General features: G+C 40.2%; 1 protein-coding gene across 1 annotated transcript; it reads left to right on the top strand.

The window, feature by feature from the left end:
- The first annotated feature begins 16240 nt into the window (after positions 1 to 16240).
- LOC130852153 (signal recognition particle 14 kDa protein) lies at positions 16241 to 16833 on the top strand. The gene has a single exon (XM_057732896.1). It carries the CDS (start codon positions 16249 to 16251, stop codon positions 16579 to 16581), a length of 333 nt encoding a protein of 110 aa, XP_057588879.1. The 5' UTR covers positions 16241 to 16248; the 3' UTR covers positions 16582 to 16833.
- The last annotated feature ends 3104 nt before the right edge of the window (positions 16834 to 19937 follow it).

Below are 19937 nucleotides of genomic sequence, written 5' to 3' on the forward strand. Positions count from 1 at the left end.
AGGGTCACATACTATAATAAAGAGATTGACTCTTTTTTTTTTTTTTTTAATGTTTTCTGGAAGCTTTTAAGTCTCACATCTCACTCTTGAGCCTGGTGCTCCCCCCTTTGGTACCAGCAGGAAGTTCAAACACACAGGGAATCCTCACCTTGGCCCTACCCCCAAACATCATCAAGCCAGTCTCTTTTCCCTGCTCTCTCAAGCTATTTTCAGACCTGCTTAGGAGCCACCCTACTCTCCCCAGTGAGTAATAAACCTTTTCATGCCCTTCTGATGTGTGTGTGGCATCATCGGTCTCAACATCCCAACCAAATTTTGGGTTGGATCCATTCCATTTTTTCTGATTGGCCATAATATATACCCTTAGTAAATGTCCCTTGTCTTATATTCTTAGGTAATTAATTGGTGCAGATATGCTACAGTTGCACTAGAGTTTAAAACAGTCCCAGATGAAGGCCCCCAAATGAGCTCCATCAGTAAGTACAAAAAATGGTACATTTACATTAATGGCCAAATCATAATGCTTTGAGTTGTCATTTGCTTGAGAGCAGAACCTCAGCTCTCCTTGCCCCAAACCCCTCCTCAAGTTATCTTTGGAAGCCCCCAAAGGGGTCCTCCTGTGTGTCTGTAAACCTGTCAGCCTCAGCCACCACCTGGAAGCATCATATTCTTCCTCTCCTGCTCCAGCTATCCCATATCACTGCCCACTGCCCATCAAGCTACTTCAAGGGATTTCCTCTTGGTTGCTGTGATGGAGGCAAATTGGGAGAGAACCTTTATTTCTTTCCTCTCGTGTGAACTTCAGCCCTGACCTTGCCCAGATGTTCTCCCACGTTGCTCTCCAGTGCATGAGACAGACCTCCCCAATCAAGTCCACCCATTGTTATGTTACCGCACAGGAGAAGACAGTTAGCTCCTTCCTCAATGCAAGGCAGCTTTGAGGAACATTTCAAGGACTCAGACAACCTGACAACTTCAGAATGGTTTCCTGTGAGCTATGGTTTCCCTTCCTACCCTGGTTGGCACTGGCTCTACTTGACAAGCCTCCCAACAACACCTGGTCTCTGTCTCCATGGCAACAGACAGGCCTGAAGGAGCACACTCTCCAGCTTCCCTCCACAGGACAAAATTAGGGTGCCCACAATGAATGAAACAAAGACAATTGGATAAAGAGAAAATGGGAGAAATAAAGGAGCAACTGATCTGAACAATGAACAAAATAAAAGAATAAAATTAACGTATAGACCTAGAGATTACCATACTAAGTGAGGTAAGTCAGACAGAGAAAGACCAATACCATATGATGTCACTATATGGGGAATCTAAAAAAATGATACAAATAAACTTATTTACAAAACAGAAACAGACTCGCAGACATAGGAAACAAACTTATGGTTACCAAAGGGGAAAGAGTAGGGGAGGGATAAATTTGGAGTTTGGGATTAGCAGATACAAACTACCGTATATAAAATAGATAAACAACAAGGATTTACTGTACAGCACAGGGAACTATATTCAATATCTTATACCAAAGTATAATGGAAAAGAATCTGAAAAAGAATATATATATATACACACAAACATATGTATGCATATAGATAGATAGATCTGAATTACTTTGCTAAACACCAGAAATTAACACAACATTGTAAATCAACTATATTTCAATTTTAGGAAGTTAACAAAAGCAAGAGAAAATAGGTAAGGATGGAAAGAAGTAATGAAAAATGGCAGGTTATAAAAGGTATGTAAATTACCCTTTTATTTTTGTTTTCTTAGAGAAGGCAGATATAGTAGGTACAAAGTGGTAACCATAATCTCATTTTTTCAAGATATGAGCCATTTCTTTATTTTGTTTATGAAAATAAATCAGACTCTAAACCCTACTGCACTGGATTAGTGGGAAAGTCAATCTTAGGCATTACTAAAGGCCTCTTAATGCCTTCCCCCACAATCCAATTCCTGCCTCCACACCAGGCTAAAAAAGGGGCCAGAGATTTTACTCAGAGCTAAATATTTGAGGAAGCTTCAGACCTGTAGTCTCCACTGGTTCTCACTGAGATGCCCATTGTCCAAACTCTCATGGTCCTTTCATGTTATTTCTGTGCCATGGAATTTGACAAAGCTGCATGGAAAAAACACTGAATGCTCTAAGGATGATTAAAAGAGACAAATAGGGCTTCCCTGGTGGCACAGTGGTTAAGAATCTGCCTGCCAATGCAGGGGACACAGGTTCGATCCCTGGGCCGGGAAGATCCCACATGCAGCAAAGCAACAAAGCCCATGAGCCACAACTACTGAGCCTGCACCCTAGAGCCCGCGTGCCACAACTACTGAAGCCCACTCGCCTAGAGTCCATGCTCTACAACAAGAGAAAGCCTGCGCACAGCAATGAGGACCCAACGCAGCCAAAAATAAATATATATTTTTTAAAGAGACAAATAATTCCATTAAAGAAAAAATAAATTGTAAATCCGTAATAGGCAGAAGAAAAACAAGAATAATTGGGTATAAAAAATTGCCAACTAAAACTCTGAGGAAAATTATAGTCAATGAAATTTAAAATTCAATGTATGAGGGGACTTCCTAGGTGGTGCAGTGATTAAGAATCCTCCTGCCAATGCAGGGGACATGGGTTGGATCCCTGCCCCGGGAAGATACCACATGCCATGGAGCAACTAAGCCTGTGTGCCACAACTATTGAGCCTAAGTGCCACAACTACTGAAGCCTGCACACCTAGAGCCAGTGCTCTGCAACAAGAGAAGCCACCAAAATGAGGAGCCCATGCACCACAATAAAGAGTAGCCCCTGCTCGCCCCAACTAGAGAAAGTTCATGTGAAGCAACGAAGACCCAAAGCAGCCAATAAACAAACAAACAAACAAACAAAACTCAATGTATGAGATAAACTCTAGGCTGGACACAGGTGAAGAGAGAATTACTAAACTGGAAAACATAATTGCAGCATTTGCCCAGAATATATCACAGAGACAGTTAAGAGATGCTGATAATAACATTGAGAGGCTCCAAAATACGTACGTACAAATAGTGCTCCAAAAGAAGACACTGGATTAACTGATAGTGAAGTGATGTTTAAGGTGATGACAGTTGAGAATTATCCAGAATAGTTAAAAGGCATGATTCTTCAGATAGAAAGTTCACTCTAAAATCCAAGAAGGAAAAATAAAAATAAATCTACACTTAGAGAAATGAAAGTGATATTCTAGGACACCAGGGATAAAAGAAAATCTATGAAGCTACCAGAGAGAAAAGGCAGATTATAGGAATTATTTACACTGGTCATAGACTTCTCAGTAGCAGCAACAGATACCAGAAATTCTTAGCAAAAACAACTGACAACTAGAACTTTTTATCCAGCTAAGTGATCATTCAAGAGTGAAATCAAAATTTGAGATACACATAGATGAAGGGAATTTCCCACCCACAAATAAACAAAATCACGACTCTTGAGGCAGCCACAGCTCTGGTTCACAGCGAGATCAGGAGCTGCTGAGAAAATGCACTGGCTCTGAAAACAGTTGCCATGAATTGGTGCCCACGTGGCCAAGCATTCTTATGCACCATCTTACTTTATCCTTCAATACCTCTGCCATGAGAGTGGTCAAAGTACATAAATGTCAAATAAGGGGAGATATAGGTATTCCCTGTTATGTGTACTTTGCCTCTACAATAACTCATTTGCTTGACACCTTTGGGGAATAGAGTGTTACACATTTTCCAGATGAGATGAAATAGAAAAGAATAACACTCCCTCTCACTAGAGAATTCTGGCCAGCACAATTGCTTGCAGCAAAGCTTCACAATTATTACAAAGAAGGTATAAGCCCCACTACTAAGGCCCAACACCTCACAGGTAGGAGACCCTTAAAACTCAGCCAGACCTCTTTTCCTTTTATTTACTACAATTCTTCACTATCTGGTAGCCCAAAAAGCAGAAGGGGACAGAAAATGTTAGAGGTAGATATGACAAGACCAGCAAGAAGAGAGAAAAACTTTTTGAAAGCAAATCTGAAGAGATCCTTGAAGTTCCAAACCCACCACAAGGCTGACGTCCACCCTCCCCACCAGACTGTGAGCTTCCTGAGGGCAGGAACTGTGCCTCATCTGTAGCTCCTGACACAGTGCCTGACACACAGACAGTAGGGCCTCAATAAATAGTCACTCGGATGGAAGGAGGGTGGTGATTGGGCAGGGAGGTGAGGGAAGGAAAGGAAAGAAAAAAGGAAGTGAGCTGAAAGGAACGCTCTGAAAAAAATCCCCCACTGAGAAAGCCCCAGTCCTCAGGTGTATTGACTTGTTTTCTCTATTTTTGATGCTCTGGTATTTGGGGTCTTGATCCTGAAAAGACTGTCTCCCCACCACCCCACCAGGGCCAGCTAATTCCTAGAAAAAGCAAATGACTCCCCAGCAAGTATGCCTTTGATATATGAACGAACCAACCAATCCAGAGCTCACCCAGCCCTCTCCTTATCAAACTCTCACACATCAAGCCAGTACTCTCCCTGCCCTAAATTGCCCCAGGGCCAGGTGCTGGCAATTAGGGACCACCCAAATAGCCCAGAGCCTGCTGAAATTGTTCAAACCATCCCGTCCTAAATCTGTTCAGTGTGCCTACTCTGCTTGGCCATTCCTTCCTGGAAACACAACTACTGAGCCTGGTGCCCTAGAGTCCGTGAGCTGCAACTTCTGAAGCCCACACATCTACAGCCCATGCTCCGCAACAAGAGAAGCCACCATAATGAGAAGCCCGCTCACCACAATGAAGAGTAGCCCACGCTCGCTGCAACTAGAGAAAGCCCATGAGCAGCAACAAAGACCCAACACAGCCAATAAAGAAATAAATAAAATTTATTAAAAAAAAAAAAAAGAAAAGAAAACAGCCCATATCTTTGCATCAAGCCAAAGATATGAGTTATTTAAAGAGAGGGTCTCTTCTTCCTCAGGTAAACCTTGGTCAAGCCCTAAAGAGATTATAGCTCGGTTCTGGAATTTTTTAAAGTGTTATTATCTGTTTCAATTTCCAGTTGAGAGAAAATAAAATTAACAAAGCAATGTTCAGTTCCTTTTGTAATCAATACAAGAAGCATTGGACTGTGTGAGGCAGCATTGAGACAAAGGTAATCACAATCTGTCCTATTCCAGTGCCTCATTTGGAATATTTCTCTTTCTTCAGTTTCACTGTGATTCACTTTTCCTGGAAATTAATGTGGACCAGATAAAGCCAGTCACAGGCTGTCCTGGAGTATTTTTCCTATATAGAAGTTAATACACTTCAGCCGTATATCAATACCCTAGTTAGAAAACATCACCTCCATACCTACTTATTTTTTAAAAAATATTGAAATCTCTTTCTTTGTTCTCCACAATTCCATCTGTGTAACAAAGGCCATCAAAGTAAACCCAGAACCATAGACGATTGCAACCCTTACCTTTGCCCCTGCTTTGGTTTATATTTATCTTCTTAAAGTTTATCATTTGTTCAATATGTATTTATTGAATACCTACTAGGTGTCAGTCCACAAGCTAGTTGGTTCACTAGATATTGTCCCTTTCCTCATGGAGCTAACAATCTAGTAAGAGAGACAGATGTTAATCTAATAGCCCCAAAAGTTAATAATTAAGTGTCCATATTAAGCACTGTGAAGAAAAAGTACTGAATGTTATGAAAGTAAAAACCAAAAGACCTGACGTGGGGGAATCAAGGGAAGTTTCACTGAGAACATGGGATTTGATGCAAGATCTGGAAGGGTAGGGAAAGAACACAGGAGAGTGTTGAAGCATTTGGAACAGCATGTGCAAAGGTCCCGTGGCTGAAGTACAGGGCTGGGGGATGACGTCAGGAGATGAAGCTGCAAATGTGGTTATGGATAGATAATACCCAGGTTAGAGATCTGGGGCTAAATTCTAAAACATCATGAAGCTGGTGAAGCGTTTTAGATAGGGCAAGAATATGATCAGCTTTCCTTTGGAAGAAGATCACTCTGGATTGTGTGGAAATGGCGAAGGGAGTGGGAAGGAGAAGAGTGAATATAAGGAAGGCTACTTAGGAAGCTATTACAAATGTGTAGGTAGGAGATGAAGGCCTAGGGTGTTGGCAATGAATGTGGAGAACATGAAAGGTTTTGAGAAGTATTTAGAAAGCAAAATTGACAGTCTTGTTTAACTATAAGTGGTTTGGTCGGCAGTAATTTCAAAAATGAAGAATGCCATTTTCATAATGCCTGAGAGGTAGCAAGTTAGAATGGGAAAAGCCTGGATTGTGGAAGGAAAAGTACACTCAGTTTTTAACTCTGCTGCTTATTAGCGGTGTAGTCTTGGACTTGTTATTTAAACTCTTTGAGCTTTAATTGCTTTATTTATAAGTAACCCATATTAATGTCACTCTATACATTCAGGTGTGCAAGAAATATCTTGACTTTATATCAACCAACTGGCTCTGGTTCTGCATTTCACTTGACCTATGAGAAATTTGATCTTAGTTATTCTTGAGGCTACCTCTGCTGTGGTTGGGCAAACGTCTTAGGGTCTTACACAGTGCCGAGGCACCAAGGAGGCCTTGGGTCATCAGATAACCATCTATGCTAGTTACTATCAAGTCACCCACTGTTTCAGAGCCAGACTCTGCCTCTTTTATACCTGGCAGGAGGAAAGGATCTTTGATAAAACCCAGAGGTCATTTGTTAGAGGTCAGACTTCTAAAGGTACCACCAGCCCACAGGCCTCCCAGCGCCCTGCGCCTGCCAGAATATGAAATGCAGCTACCCAGTCTTTCCAGGCAGGGCTCAGAAAGAGGTGTTGTGTGTAGTTAAGACAAACTACCCAGCCTGTAGTCTGGAAGAGGGTCTAGGACCCAAATATAAACTTATGTAAAGATCTTAAGCTGTGGCACCCTTGCAGGAGGGCCCCCAGTTTGTCTACCAGGCAGAACAAACTTTTGGTGGTCCTCCTTGGAGGACTCACATACCTTCCATCCAGGGAATCTTTCCATCACATGACATCTCAAAGGCACCCCCTTCTTTCAATCCCTCTGGGACACACTGAGAAATGTCTCCATCAATGATCTCACAATGGGTTGAACAACATCTTGTCAGGGTGGTAGGGAGAGCAACATGAGTAGATCTAGCTAAATGTCTGACGTGGTCATTCCCCTTCCCTTAAGACTCTAGAAAGGTGATAAGTTTGAAAAAAACAGAAAAAAAATGTTCAAGATAGAAAATACACTGAAGATAGTATCTATAAGGGCAGAAGGAAGTTATACATCTGCCAACCTTGCTGAACACGGTGGCCATATGGACACAGTATTCTGGGACAGAACCACATGAAGCAAGGGAATAGGATCCTGTGAAGGCTGAGGTTAATTTCTACCAGTCACTGAAGGAGCAGCTTTTAAAAGAGGAAGTTCAGGCACTGAGTACAGGCAACCATAGGGTTCATCCTGACAGAGAAACACAAGAAGCCAAGATAGCCTAAGGAAGAAAGAAGAGTAGGCTGTGTAATTTCTCCCCAGAAAGCATCACTTTTTCCTTGTGTCTCTAAGTAGTCTCTTTCCACCCTCTGTTAGATTTTTCTCCACAGCAGTTTAAACTCAGCATGTATGGTCAATGAAACAAATTATATCCTTAGGTTGTTCTCAGACTTTTTCAGAATTGTTTTGAATTCTTGCTGTTCTAGTCAGTTCTCAGGTCTCTACCTGAGAGTTGGACAGAGAACTGCAAGGGGCAAGAGGACCATACACTGAGGTGAGAGCTGGGCCTGGGGAGTTAATCCAGATGCCGGCCTGGCCTCCACACACTAAACTCTAGCCATCATGAACCACTGTGGCAGGATAATATTTTTAAAGATATTATCTCAGTTTTCCTTCTCCTCTCCCCACCCCTTGCTCATCCACAGTGTTTTCCTTTTCTTTTCTTTTTCCCTCTCCATTCAAGCAAAAACCAGAAATATCATTAGTCTCCCGGCTTTGGCTTCCAAAACCCTAACCCCACTGAGATTAACCTAAATGCCCCTGAGTGACACACCAGGAAAAAGCAGTATGACTATTAAGAATGCATCTGATCCAACAAACAATGGTTTAATAAAGAGGAGTTTCTTTGTGCTTATATAACAGATAGTCCTGAGGTAGGGCCTTGCTCTTTGGGTTCAGAAACTCTTTCACAGCAGAGTTCTGAGTCCGCATCTCTTGAGCTCTATCTGCCTTCCCATCATGGCTGCAAGATGGCTGCAGTGGCTCTCACAACCATTTCAACAGGGCAAGCAAGGAGTATGTAGCAGATGCGGTCACCCCATATCCCAATGGCCTGTTCCATTTTCAGGGATGCTGGCCCAGCTTCCAACTGCCAGAATCCCACCACCTCACTCCCTGCCGAGCTCTCTCTCTGGCCACCAAAACCTTCTAGAGCAGCACTCAAGCAATAGTTGAGGAGAGCTGGTGAGTAAAATCCTGCTGCTTTGTCCCTGGAAAGGGTGATCACATTGAAGTGAGGCTCTATACTGCTCCCCTCGGGGGGCATATGTCTCAGTTACCCACACCGGGTGACTTGCCTTGACAACTCATCTTTTATTGGCTTCTTGCCCTTCTTGGTCTCTCTTCCCCACTTCCCTACCAATGTTTCCTGAGAACATCTTCCAAGTAAACCAGTGATGCTCAAATCCTTGTTTCAGAGTTTGCTCCTAAGGGAAACCCAAACTGGTACAGAAAGTGAGCGGCAGCAGCACCAGAAGGTCTATTGCCTGCCCCCTGCTTTCCCTTTTGCGGGGAGGGGAAATTTCCCAGAAGCCCTCTGGAGACTCCTCTTACAGCCTATTGGTCAAACTAGGTCACGTGGCCTCCCTCCCGAGAAACTGGGGTGGTGGCTGTGGTGGAAGCTGGACGAGAGGGAAGGGCTTCGTCACGGCGCTTGAGTTGGCCAGTGTGTTAGTTGGGATAGAGCTCAGGGTAAGGGACGGAAAACCCCAAACAAGCGTGATTTACCATAGAAGTGTATTTCACTTTGTCACATAAGAACTGAGAGGCCGCTACACATTGGTTAGGGGACTATGCTTTCACTTTGTTGCTCCAGAACGCCTGACTTGGACCATAAGTTTACCATGTGGAAGTTTTTCCTACGTAGCAGGTACTCTTCTTTTTTAAAAAATTTGTTTATTTAGGCTGCCCAGGATCTTAGTTGCGGCAGGCAGGATCTTCCTTGTGGCATGTTTACTTGCACCATGCCGACTTGTAGTTTGGGCATGCATATGGGATCTAGTTCCCCTACCAGCGATGGGAACCCAGGCCCCCTGCGCTGGGAGCAGGGATTCTTACCCAGCGGACCACCAGGGAAGTCCCTGTCTGCTGTTCTAAACTTCTCCTATGCATTATTTCATGTAATCCTCTTAACTTTATGACGTAAGTGCTATTCTCATGGAGATACAGAGCAGTTAAGTAATTTGCCTGCTGCAAAGTGGCAGAGCTGAGGGCAATCTGGATCCAGAGTTTATACTCTTGAGCTGCGTTTTTAAGATAATATCTTCCTGTCCAGGAACATGGATGTATCTGCATATATTTACGTGTTCTTTAATGTCTAATACAGTTTTACTAAACTTATTACTGTTACCGACCTGGGTTCTTGGACTCTTTAATCCATAGAAATTGATAAGAGGCCAGATGAGGAACTCAGGCAGGGCTTTATTGGGACTCGTGGAGCATGAGTGAGTGGGAACTAGAACAAGGAACAGGTGTCCTTGCTTGTTCCCTAGCCGGGAGCGAGCTGGTCCTTTAAATGTGGTGAGAGTGGGGGTGGACCTGTGGGTTGGGCGGGAGGGGTGGCTTAAGTTGTCTGCCCACCCCCTTGGTGGTGCAGCGTACAGGGATCAAGCAGTATTACCCTGCTTTTGCTCTGTGCACCTCAGAAGTGGCAGTTCGGTTTTGGCCTTTTTGTATCTTGTTCATTATGTGCCCCAACTGTGCATGCATGAAGTTATTTTTAGTCTCTTATAGTTTCTTTGCATTCTGTTGCTGGAGGAGACTTTGCTCAGGTGCAAGGAAGGTAGTAAAGGGCCCCAGGTCCCAGCCCCTCTCCTTATTAGGGTCTTTATTTTGCTATTGTTGATGGTATTTTGGAAATAACATTTTCTTTGTGGCTGGTGTATCTAAATATGATGGATTTTTTGTATGTTGGCTTTATATCTGGCCATCTTACTAAATTTATTATTTGTCTGAATAATCTTGGGTTTTCTGTGTAGATATTTATCATCTGTGATTTTGTTTCTTCATTTCTGACCCTAATGTTTGCCTGCCTTTCTTCCCTCTTTCCCTTTCTTCCTTAACACACTGGCTAAAACTCTAGTCCAGTGTAGAGTGAAAGTGACGATAGTGAGCATCTTTTTCTTGTTCCTGGTTCTTAAAGAGAAAGTTTCTGATGTTTTATTACTAAGAATTATTTTGATTGTAAGTTTTTTGTAGATAGCCTTTATCAGGCTAAAGAAATTTCACTCTCCTGATTTGCCAACGTATTTTCCACAAATGCTTTCTCGACATCTATGGAGAATATCGGATTTTTTGTCTTTATTAATGTAATGAATAATATTTATAAAACTTTTAATGCTATATTAGACTTGTATTCCAGGAATAAAGTGAATTTAGTTTAGATATATTATCTTTTCTCCACGTTGCTGGGTTGTTTACTAATATTTTGTTTAGGGTTTCTCTCCTATGTTCATGCATGAGATAGGTCTGTAATTTCCCCTTCTTCCAGAATGAGTTGAGGAGTGTTTCTTCCTTTTGTTTTGTTTTTCTTTTGGCCACACCTTGCATCATGCAGGATCTTAGTTCCCCCAAAAGGAGCCAGGGATTGAACCCGTGCCCTCTGCCCAGTGGAAGCCTGGATCCTTAACCCCCCTGCTGCCAGGGAGGTCTCCCTTTTGTATTCTTTGGAAGGATTTTATTAAATTGGAAATGATCTATTCCTTGAAAGCTCAGTAAAATTTTCTTGTAGGCATGATGATTTGTTTCATTTTTTGAACATTGTCTTAACTTTTTGTTTTTAAATAATTTCAGATTACCGAAAAGTTGCAAGTACACTGCAAAGAATTCCCCCAATTGTTATTTTATCATATTTGCCTTATTATTATCTTTATATTGCATACATATTTTTCTGAACTATTTGAGAATAAGTGACAAACATGAAGTTTCATTACCTCTTAATTCCTCAGGGTATATTTCCTAAAGACAAAAATGCTCTTCTCCATAACCACATACAACCAACAAAATTAACATAGGTTAATATATTTCCATCTATCCACAGACCCTATTCAGGTTTCAGCGTTAGTTCCAATAATGCTCTTTAAGGTCTGAGGTCCAGTCCAAGGTCAAAATTGCATTTATTGTTATGCTTCTGTAGTCTTTTCATTCTGGAACTGTTTGTCTTTTGTCTTTCATGACCTTGACATATTTTAAAAGAACAGTTCGGTTACTTCGTAGATCGTGCTGAAATTTGGGTTTGCTTGATGATTCCTCATGATTATGTTCAAGCTATGCGCTGTTGGCAAAAAAACACAAGTGATGCTGTGTTCTTCTCAGTGTAACGTATCAGAAGGCACATAATGTCTATTTGTTCCATTACTGGAGATATTAACTCTTATCCCTTGGTTAAGTTAATGTCTCCCATATTTTCCCACTGTAAAGTTAATTACTAAGTATTTTGTATTATTAATTAACAAGTAATCAATGACTATTTTTGTAAAGAGATACTTTAGACTATATAAATATACTGTTCCTCATCCAACTTTCAACCATAAACTTTAGGATTTATTGATAATTCTTGCCTGAATCATTTATTAGTATTACAGTGGTTGCCAGTTGGTGTTTTTCTAATTCTGTCATTCCATCTACATCTACTTGTTGGCATATTGCTAAAAGGTAGAACTTTATTTTTTCCATTCGTTTATCTATCCATTTATTTTTATCACGATAGACTTAAGGATTCCTGTTTTATTCAGTAGGTTATGGTTTGATGCAATGGCTTATATAAATCAAAATTATTTTTATAGCACAAATTATTCCCTGTTGCATAGTGGGAACCCCTCAGTGCTGGTCTGATGTCTTTTTGACATGCCCCCATAACTCTTTGAGCGCTTCCTTACATTGCAGCACAATACGATGTTCTAGGCCTGTTTGTAGTTTCTCTGCCCTGGCCCTGAACCAGTCATTTCTCAAGGAGCCTTGATTCGTTTTCAGGGAGCGTGATGTTTAGTTAATTTAGAAATGAAGACCAGGGCGCTAGCTGTGCTCATGGTTTCTGGTGTGTCTTGCTTCTAGTCCCTCTCAATGGACAGAGTTAGGAGATATAAGTATGTATACACACATATACACTTACGTCTATCTCAGTTTCTAATATGTGTATACATATTCAAAATCATGAGATACATCAATACCTCAAATTCGATATCACAAGGTTTATTCTAATCTGCTTGCCTTTCCCCAAGGGGAAATCAGAGAGGTTTAAAATAACTCACAAGATATTGGGCATCTGGGAGATTCCCAAGAGACTTACAACTCAAGGCTCAATTTGGACTATTAGGGCAATAAATATTAAGTGCTCAATAGCATATATTCTGCAACATATATACTATCGGCTCAAGCAGTGATCATGGATATTAATATACACAGGGTTGAGGATAGGCTATTAAGAATTTTTCTTCCACTTGTTATTAGTCCTGGTAGGATGATCTAACTGGCTTATGCATTTCTTGTAGGTGAAATAGGCATTTCTGGCCCTAGTTCCAAACAGCTGGCGGATAAACAAACTATTAGAAAATAGCCTCTTCATAAGTTAAAGGCTGCTGATGCGTTTTTACTTGTTATTGCCAAATTTGATTACTAAATACCTCAAGGGTATATAGGGTCCAGTTTCATGAGAAATGGGACTTTTCTTTTCATCTTATAGCCAGAAACAGAATATAATTGTTCCTTTGTTAGCTTACCAGCAAATAAGAATGACTGGAAGAGGACTTTGCTTCTCAATAACTGCTTGCTCTTCAGAGCAGTGCTCCATATGGTGAATCCCAGAACCAAAAGAAGCCAACTGTAATTAAGCAAAGATTCAGAGACTGTGTCTTTGCATGACCAAGATATCATTCCCTTTTCACTCTGAAGCAGGTGCAAATAAGACTTGTTACTGTAGATTGAGTTAAGCTGCCTTTAAATTCTCTGTACTGGGTTTTAAATGACCTGAAGCTAGCCTGAGCAGTGCTATTTCTTTGTAACAACAACAACAACAACAACAATAAATAATATATAATATGTGATAAATTGCAATAATAGTAGTAAAATATAATATGTATATTGTAAATGTAAAATAGTAGTACAATGTCATCTGTCAAGCCTTTTCACAGGTGCCCTAATACTCTTAAAATACAAACTAATTCTTCTGGACAGATTTTCAAAAAGACACCTCTCTGAGTTTCAGATGTCTTTTCTTTAAAATAGGAATTAATTAGAAGTCCTTATCTGCCCATTGCAAAGGTTTGTCTAGAGAACCAAATAAAATCATGCATGCTGAGGAAGTCTGTGAATAGTAATGTCTGTACAGATTAAAGCTTTGGTTTTGACTTGAGAAATATTTCCAGATCCATCAGCATTCATCCCTATAGCCATGATGAGCTCCCAGCAGCTATTTGTGTCAAGCAAAAATTAACATTTTTGATATAATAAGAATTATAATGACTTAAATAGAGCATAATAATAACAAACACTATATACCAGGCATTATTTTGAGTGCTTTGAGTATATTAACTTATTTAATTTTTATAAAACTTTATAAGGTAGTACCATTATTTTCCCCATTTTATTAGTGAGAATTTTGAATCATAGAGTATTTAAGTAACTTGCTCAAGGTGACAAAATTAGATCCCTGTGTAAACAGAATTAAACAAAATAAGGCGATCTTCTTATGTGATCACCTATGCAGTATTCTTCCTAAAGGATTATGAGCAAAGTATTGTATTTCTTTATTTTCTCTAAATCAATCTAATTATTGAGTCCTCATCCCATCACGCTGGTGAGAAATTCAATCTCAGTCATTATTGGGGCTCCCTTACCTTCCACACAAGAGTCTGGAGGGCTCCAGGGCTCTACAAAACAACAGAAGACCTCACATTTCTAGGTCATATCCTTTCCATCAGTCACCACTCATATCCTCATTTCCAAGCCACATGGACCCTTTTAAGTCCGGCCACCCTGTGAAGTAGGAGTGGGAGACCAGGAATCCCTGCGTAAGCTAGGATCCCTATGTCTGGGTCTAGCCTGCCTGTCCCCTACTGGGGACACTACCAAGTTTGGGGCCTGTTGCCCACCTCTCCCATGAGCTATTCCAGATCCATTGTCCTCCCTGCCCACTCTCTTCACAAAAGGCAGGGATAGCCATTTTCAAGAACTTTCTTTCTTCAAGTCCTACAAAAAAGACATAAGAAGACGAGGACATTTAAAGAGCCTAACTACCTTCTTGGAGTTCAGGAGAGAGGAAATCAAGGCAAACAAAGCCTAGAAATTATCCAACCCCAAATCTAAGTGGTCTAACTAATAACTCAAGACCAGATCCTTGCCGGCCCTAACAGAACACCTTCCCTGGAAGGTGATACATGGTCTCTATCTTCTCTTGTGGAGCAGATCCAGCCACAGCCACAGCCACGTCATACAACGTAAGCAACAAATCTGAAAGATGATACGCATATAAAATCTTGATTGATTCATTTTCCAACTTGAAAGAACAACTAAGTAGACGGCTTCTAAATGCACCACCAACTAACCAAGTTCTCACAAAATCCACAAATGAGAAAAGGATATTCTTCCGTATTTTTCCCCTTAATCCTTCAATAGTTTCCCACCACAGAGTAAAAGCCAAAGTCCTTTCAGTGGTCTACAAGGCTCTACGTGTTCTATCCCCCTCTACTCCGTAAGGACCAGTGCCTTAATGTGGTCATAGCATTTTCAGGTCTCACGCACAGATTTGTGGCTCATGAAATTTGCATTTGTCCATAAGCCAGAATTAAGCAGACTTAGGTTAACCATACCATGTCTATTTGTTAATTTTATAATGAAGGGGACATAACTATCCAGTGAAGGGAATAGGCATGTTCTCTTCTTCTGCCCAGGGGGCAAAATTACTGACCAACGGACTTCCTAGGTGGCACAGTGGTTAAGAATCCACCTGCCATTGCAGGGGACACGGGTTCAATCCCTGCCCCAGGAAGATCCCACATGCCACGGAGCAACTAAGTTCATGCGGCACAACTATTGAGCCTGTGCTCTAGAGCCCGTGAGCCACAACTATTGAGCCCATGTGCTGCAACTACTGAAGCCCACATGCCTAGGGCCCGCGCTCCACAACAAGAGAAGCCACTGCAATGAGGAGCCCACACACCACAACGAAGAGTAACCCCTGCTCACCACAACTAGAGAAAGCCTGTGTGCAACAACAAAGACCTAACACAGGGAGTTGAGGGAGGGAGGGAATATGGGGATATGTGTATAAAAACAGATGATTGAACTTGGTGTACCCCCCCAAAAATAAAAAAATTAAAAAAAAAGACCTAACACAGTCAATTAAATAAATAAATAAATAAATTTATTTATTTTAAAAAAAAAGAATTACTGACCAAAAGGCTGCCTGGAAGCATGGAATCAGTGTGTGGATTGCTGGAGTTGGGGTGAGGGGTCAGACAGAAGGTATATTTACAGTTTATCCTTGAACAACACAGGTTTGAGCTGTGCTGCCTACTTATACCAGGTTTTTTTTTTCCCCACTAAATACCTACTGTAGTTCTACATAGAGTTCGTTGAATCCCAGGATGCAGAGCCGCTTATACAGAGGGCTGACTGTAAAGTTATAGGTGGATTTTGACTGCATGGAAGTTGGTGCCCCTAACCTCCAAGTTGTTCAAGGGTCAACTGTATTTAATCCACAAAGTGGATGCACTCATACACTTTGATGGCAATGCAGATTGGTATATCTTGAGGGGCAATTAAGTACAATATATTAAACTTTAAAATGTATATATCCTTTGATAATAATAATTTTACAACTAGGAATATAGTGTGGCTTTCACTTATGCAAAGGACTTATAGCCAAAGATATTCATTGTAGCATTGTTTAGAAACAGTCTAAAGATCTATTACCAGGAGATTGGTTAAATAAAGAAATGGAGACTTGTTGGGGCTTATGCTGGCGAAGCGGAGCCCGCAGCGCCAGGATGGTGCTGCTGGAGAGTGAGCAGTTCCTGACGGAGCTGACCAGGCTCTTCCAGAAGTGCCGGTTGTCGGGCAGCGTGTTCATCACCCTAAAGAAGTATGATGGTCGAACTAAACCCATTCCAAGGAAAGGTCCTGTGGAGGGCTTTGAGCCCTCAGACAACAAGTGTCTGTTAAGAGCTACTGATGGGAAGAAGAAGATCAGCACTGTGGTGAGCTCCAAGGAAGTGAATAAGTTTCAAATGGCTTATTCAAACCTACTGAGAGCTAACATGGATGGCCTGAAGAAGAGGGACAAAAAGAGCAAGAGTAAGAAGAGCAAAGCAGCGCAGTGAAGGGCACCAGATTTCTCGCTTTCACCAACTAACCACTGAATTGCTATTTTTCCTTTGGTTTTTACTTTTGGCCACAAGGCTGGGTTTCTGATTTCCCTACAATAACTGTTTTCATGTGAGATTAGGGTCATTTTTGGATGGAAGAAGGGCTGCAGTGTTTACAGGGTAGTTATAAGACGCCAGTTTGTTTTAGATCTGGCTAAGCGGTCTGTGTTGTATGGTTGTATATTCCTAGATAATAGTTTATAGTCTCTGTAGCCATCTGTGAAGAGCACTGTATCATTAAACCTGTATTTATCAGCAAAAAAAAAAAAAAAAAAGGGAATATCAGCTGGTAAAAAAAAAAAGAATGATTTAGTTATGAACTGAAAAATAATGTCCAAGGTGAAGTTGTAACCACTTTGTTAAAAGTTATATAGAGACACTATCCCTATACTTATATAACCTAGAAAGGACATATGAGAAATGGTAATAATGGACAGCTATGGACAAAGCACTTGGGTCCATCCCTACCTGTCAGTGGGCCACACCAGCTCTGAGGTCAGGTAGATGAAATCTGCTTAGCATCCCTGTGATAGGGAATAATGTAAAGCCTTTTTCATAATGTAAAGCCTTGTCTTTTTGTGTCCAGAAATGTCCATCCCTCTACCTTGAAAAGAACTTTGGGCAGTGTGATTATATTAAGCAAACAGGCTGGGAAGCCAGACTATCTGGGTTTGAATTCCAGCTCCACTGCTTATAAATCCTACAACCTTGCTCGTTACTGAACTCCCTGTGATAGTGTTCTCATCTGAAAAATGAGATCATAAACTAAACATATTCTGAAAGTTGGGGGGGTGCTGAATGAGTTAATATATGTAGGAAGTTTAATTTCTGGCACATAGTAACCACTAAAAAAATGTGAGCTATTATTATCGTTATTACACCCAGAGAGGGAAGGAAAGCAGTCTCTAACTCTGACAATCTTAAGACAAGGACACATGCTTTTCACTGTATAAGCATTAGTAATCTTTGATTTTTTTTTTCCCTTAACAATGAGCGTGATTTCCTTCAGGGGAAAAAATTATTCTGCTGAATTGAAAAAAAAAATCCTGGTTATGGTAAATTTGAATGAACTATCTAGCTCTCTCCCCAAGGTACACGGGGACAGGTCATTCATTCATTCATGAGCATTAGGGTCAGGTCCCCTCTCTCCTCCATTACAACTGGCTACATGCACCCAAGCATATCATGCATATCATCCTCTTTTTGTTAATTTTTGCTTAAAGGACACTATAAATGATTCAGTTTGATCTTTCGTAGTCATAACCACATCAGACCACACTGTCCTGATATTTCACCCAGATGATTTTAATTGGATTTTGACCGCCCTGAAGCACCAATCTCACCTTCACAGGCTGCTTCACTCCTCAGTACTTCTCATCAGGTCTCCGCGTCTCCAGGTCTCCTCCTGATATTCCCACCCTCACACTGATGAGCAGAGTCCTTCCCTGCTCAGAGCTTTCAGTGGCTCTCGATTGCACACGGAAATAAGCACTAATTAAAACCAAAATAGAATAGCAAGTTGGGGGTTTTATTTTGTTTGACTATCTGGTTGGCAAAAATTAAAAAGACAGGGAGTGCCCATTTTGGTAAAGATGTTGAGAAACAAGAATTCTCATACCCTATGGGTGAGACTAACCATCTCTCTGGGGATAAATCTGGGAATATGTATTAACATTTTTAATGTGCATGTCTTTTTTTTTTTTTTATTATTTTAATTTATTTTTTTTTTGGGGGGGTACACCAGGTTCAATCAACTGTTTTTATACCATGTGCATGTCTTTTGCCTCAGCATTTCCCCTTCTGAAAATTTAAGAAAATAATCCAAAAAATACAAAGATGGTTTTACAAGAATTAAATGTAGCTTTAAATAATAATAATAGACAATTTGTTAATTATTTATGGTGTATTATAGCATGGAATACTATGCACTCATTAAATTTATACAGATTTATATTTATTTTTCTTTTTTTTTTTGTCATGCACGGGCTTAGTTGCTCCATGACACGTGGGATCTTCTGGAGCAGGGATCAAACCTATGTCCCCTGCATTGGCAGGCAGATTCTTAACCACTGCGCCACCTAGGAAGCCCCAGACTTATATTTATTGACATGGAAAAATAGTATATAAAAAATGTTTAGCACGTTATAGATATTCAATAATATTGGATGAATCAGTCTATAATATATTAGGTTTAAAAAGTTATAAAACAATATATGTTTCTTTTTTTTGTTTTTTAAAAATATATGTATCTCTGTGTTACGTTATATTACATATATGTGTGTGTGTTCTCTCTCTACCCCCCACCTTTCTCGATTTCTTATCTATCTATCTCTACCTTACTATCTGAAAAAATCCTGGAAAGATATTGGTAAAAGAGTAGAGAGTAGAGTTGGGAGAAGCAGGGTTTTTACTTTCTGCTGATTGGTCTTTGGTACTACTTAATTTTTTTAATTAACATATATCAATTTTATGATTTATTTCAATTTTGAAAGACCAAAATCGTATTGTGTGGAATGTACAAATAAATAGAAATTCATATGTATAATGTAAGGGCAAATTCCTACAAACTTTACAAGGATAATTTGGCATTTTGTTTCAAAATCCTTAAACATTAGCATACCACATGATACAGCAATCTCACTTGAAGGAATTTATGCTAAGGAAGCAAGTAAAAATTCCCACTAAAATGCTTAATAATAGAAGGTAGTTAAATAAATGATAATATCCATATGAGGGAATAATGTGCAATTGAACAAAATGTAATTATGTTTTGGGAATATTAAGAAGGGATCTCCCACATTTCCTAGAACCACTTGCTCTCTCCCCATTCAGTATATGGTAGTCATTCTGTCAGTGGAAGAAACAAAGATTTTTAAGATTCGGAAGGTGAAGAAGCCCATATAGGTCGATGAAAATGAGTTCAGACCAGACACTAGCCTTCTCTTCCCTCTCTCCAAACTTGGGTAGAGAAAGGGGAGGGATATTTAACGTCCTGAGAGTCATTTTTCTACTCCTAGATGGAAGAAGACTTGAAAAAAATATTAAGTTCATTTATATAGAAGAGTTTAAAAGTTTAAAAGTTCTTGCACAGCTGAGTTTATATCTAATATGATTCCAAGATTTTTTAAAGTATGCATGAAAAAGATTGAAGAATATATCTCAAAATATTCACATAGTGAATTTTTCTCAATTTTAGCATTTCTTTTTTAGAATGAATAAGAATTACCTCTGGAATTGAAAAATAAAACAGTGCTATTAGAAATGCTTCAAAGCACAACTTTTCCTGCTTTGCCTTTAATAATATACTGTAA

Source organism: Hippopotamus amphibius, chromosome 4 (genome assembly GCF_030028045.1).
Source record: "Hippopotamus amphibius kiboko isolate mHipAmp2 chromosome 4, mHipAmp2.hap2, whole genome shotgun sequence".
Taxonomy (NCBI): Eukaryota; Metazoa; Chordata; class Mammalia; order Artiodactyla; family Hippopotamidae; genus Hippopotamus; species Hippopotamus amphibius.

Coding starts and splice junctions, on each gene's coding strand:
- LOC130852153 (XM_057732896.1), top strand. CDS start 16,249: ATGGTGCTGCTGGAGAGTGAGCAGTTCCTGACGGAGCTGACCAGGCTC.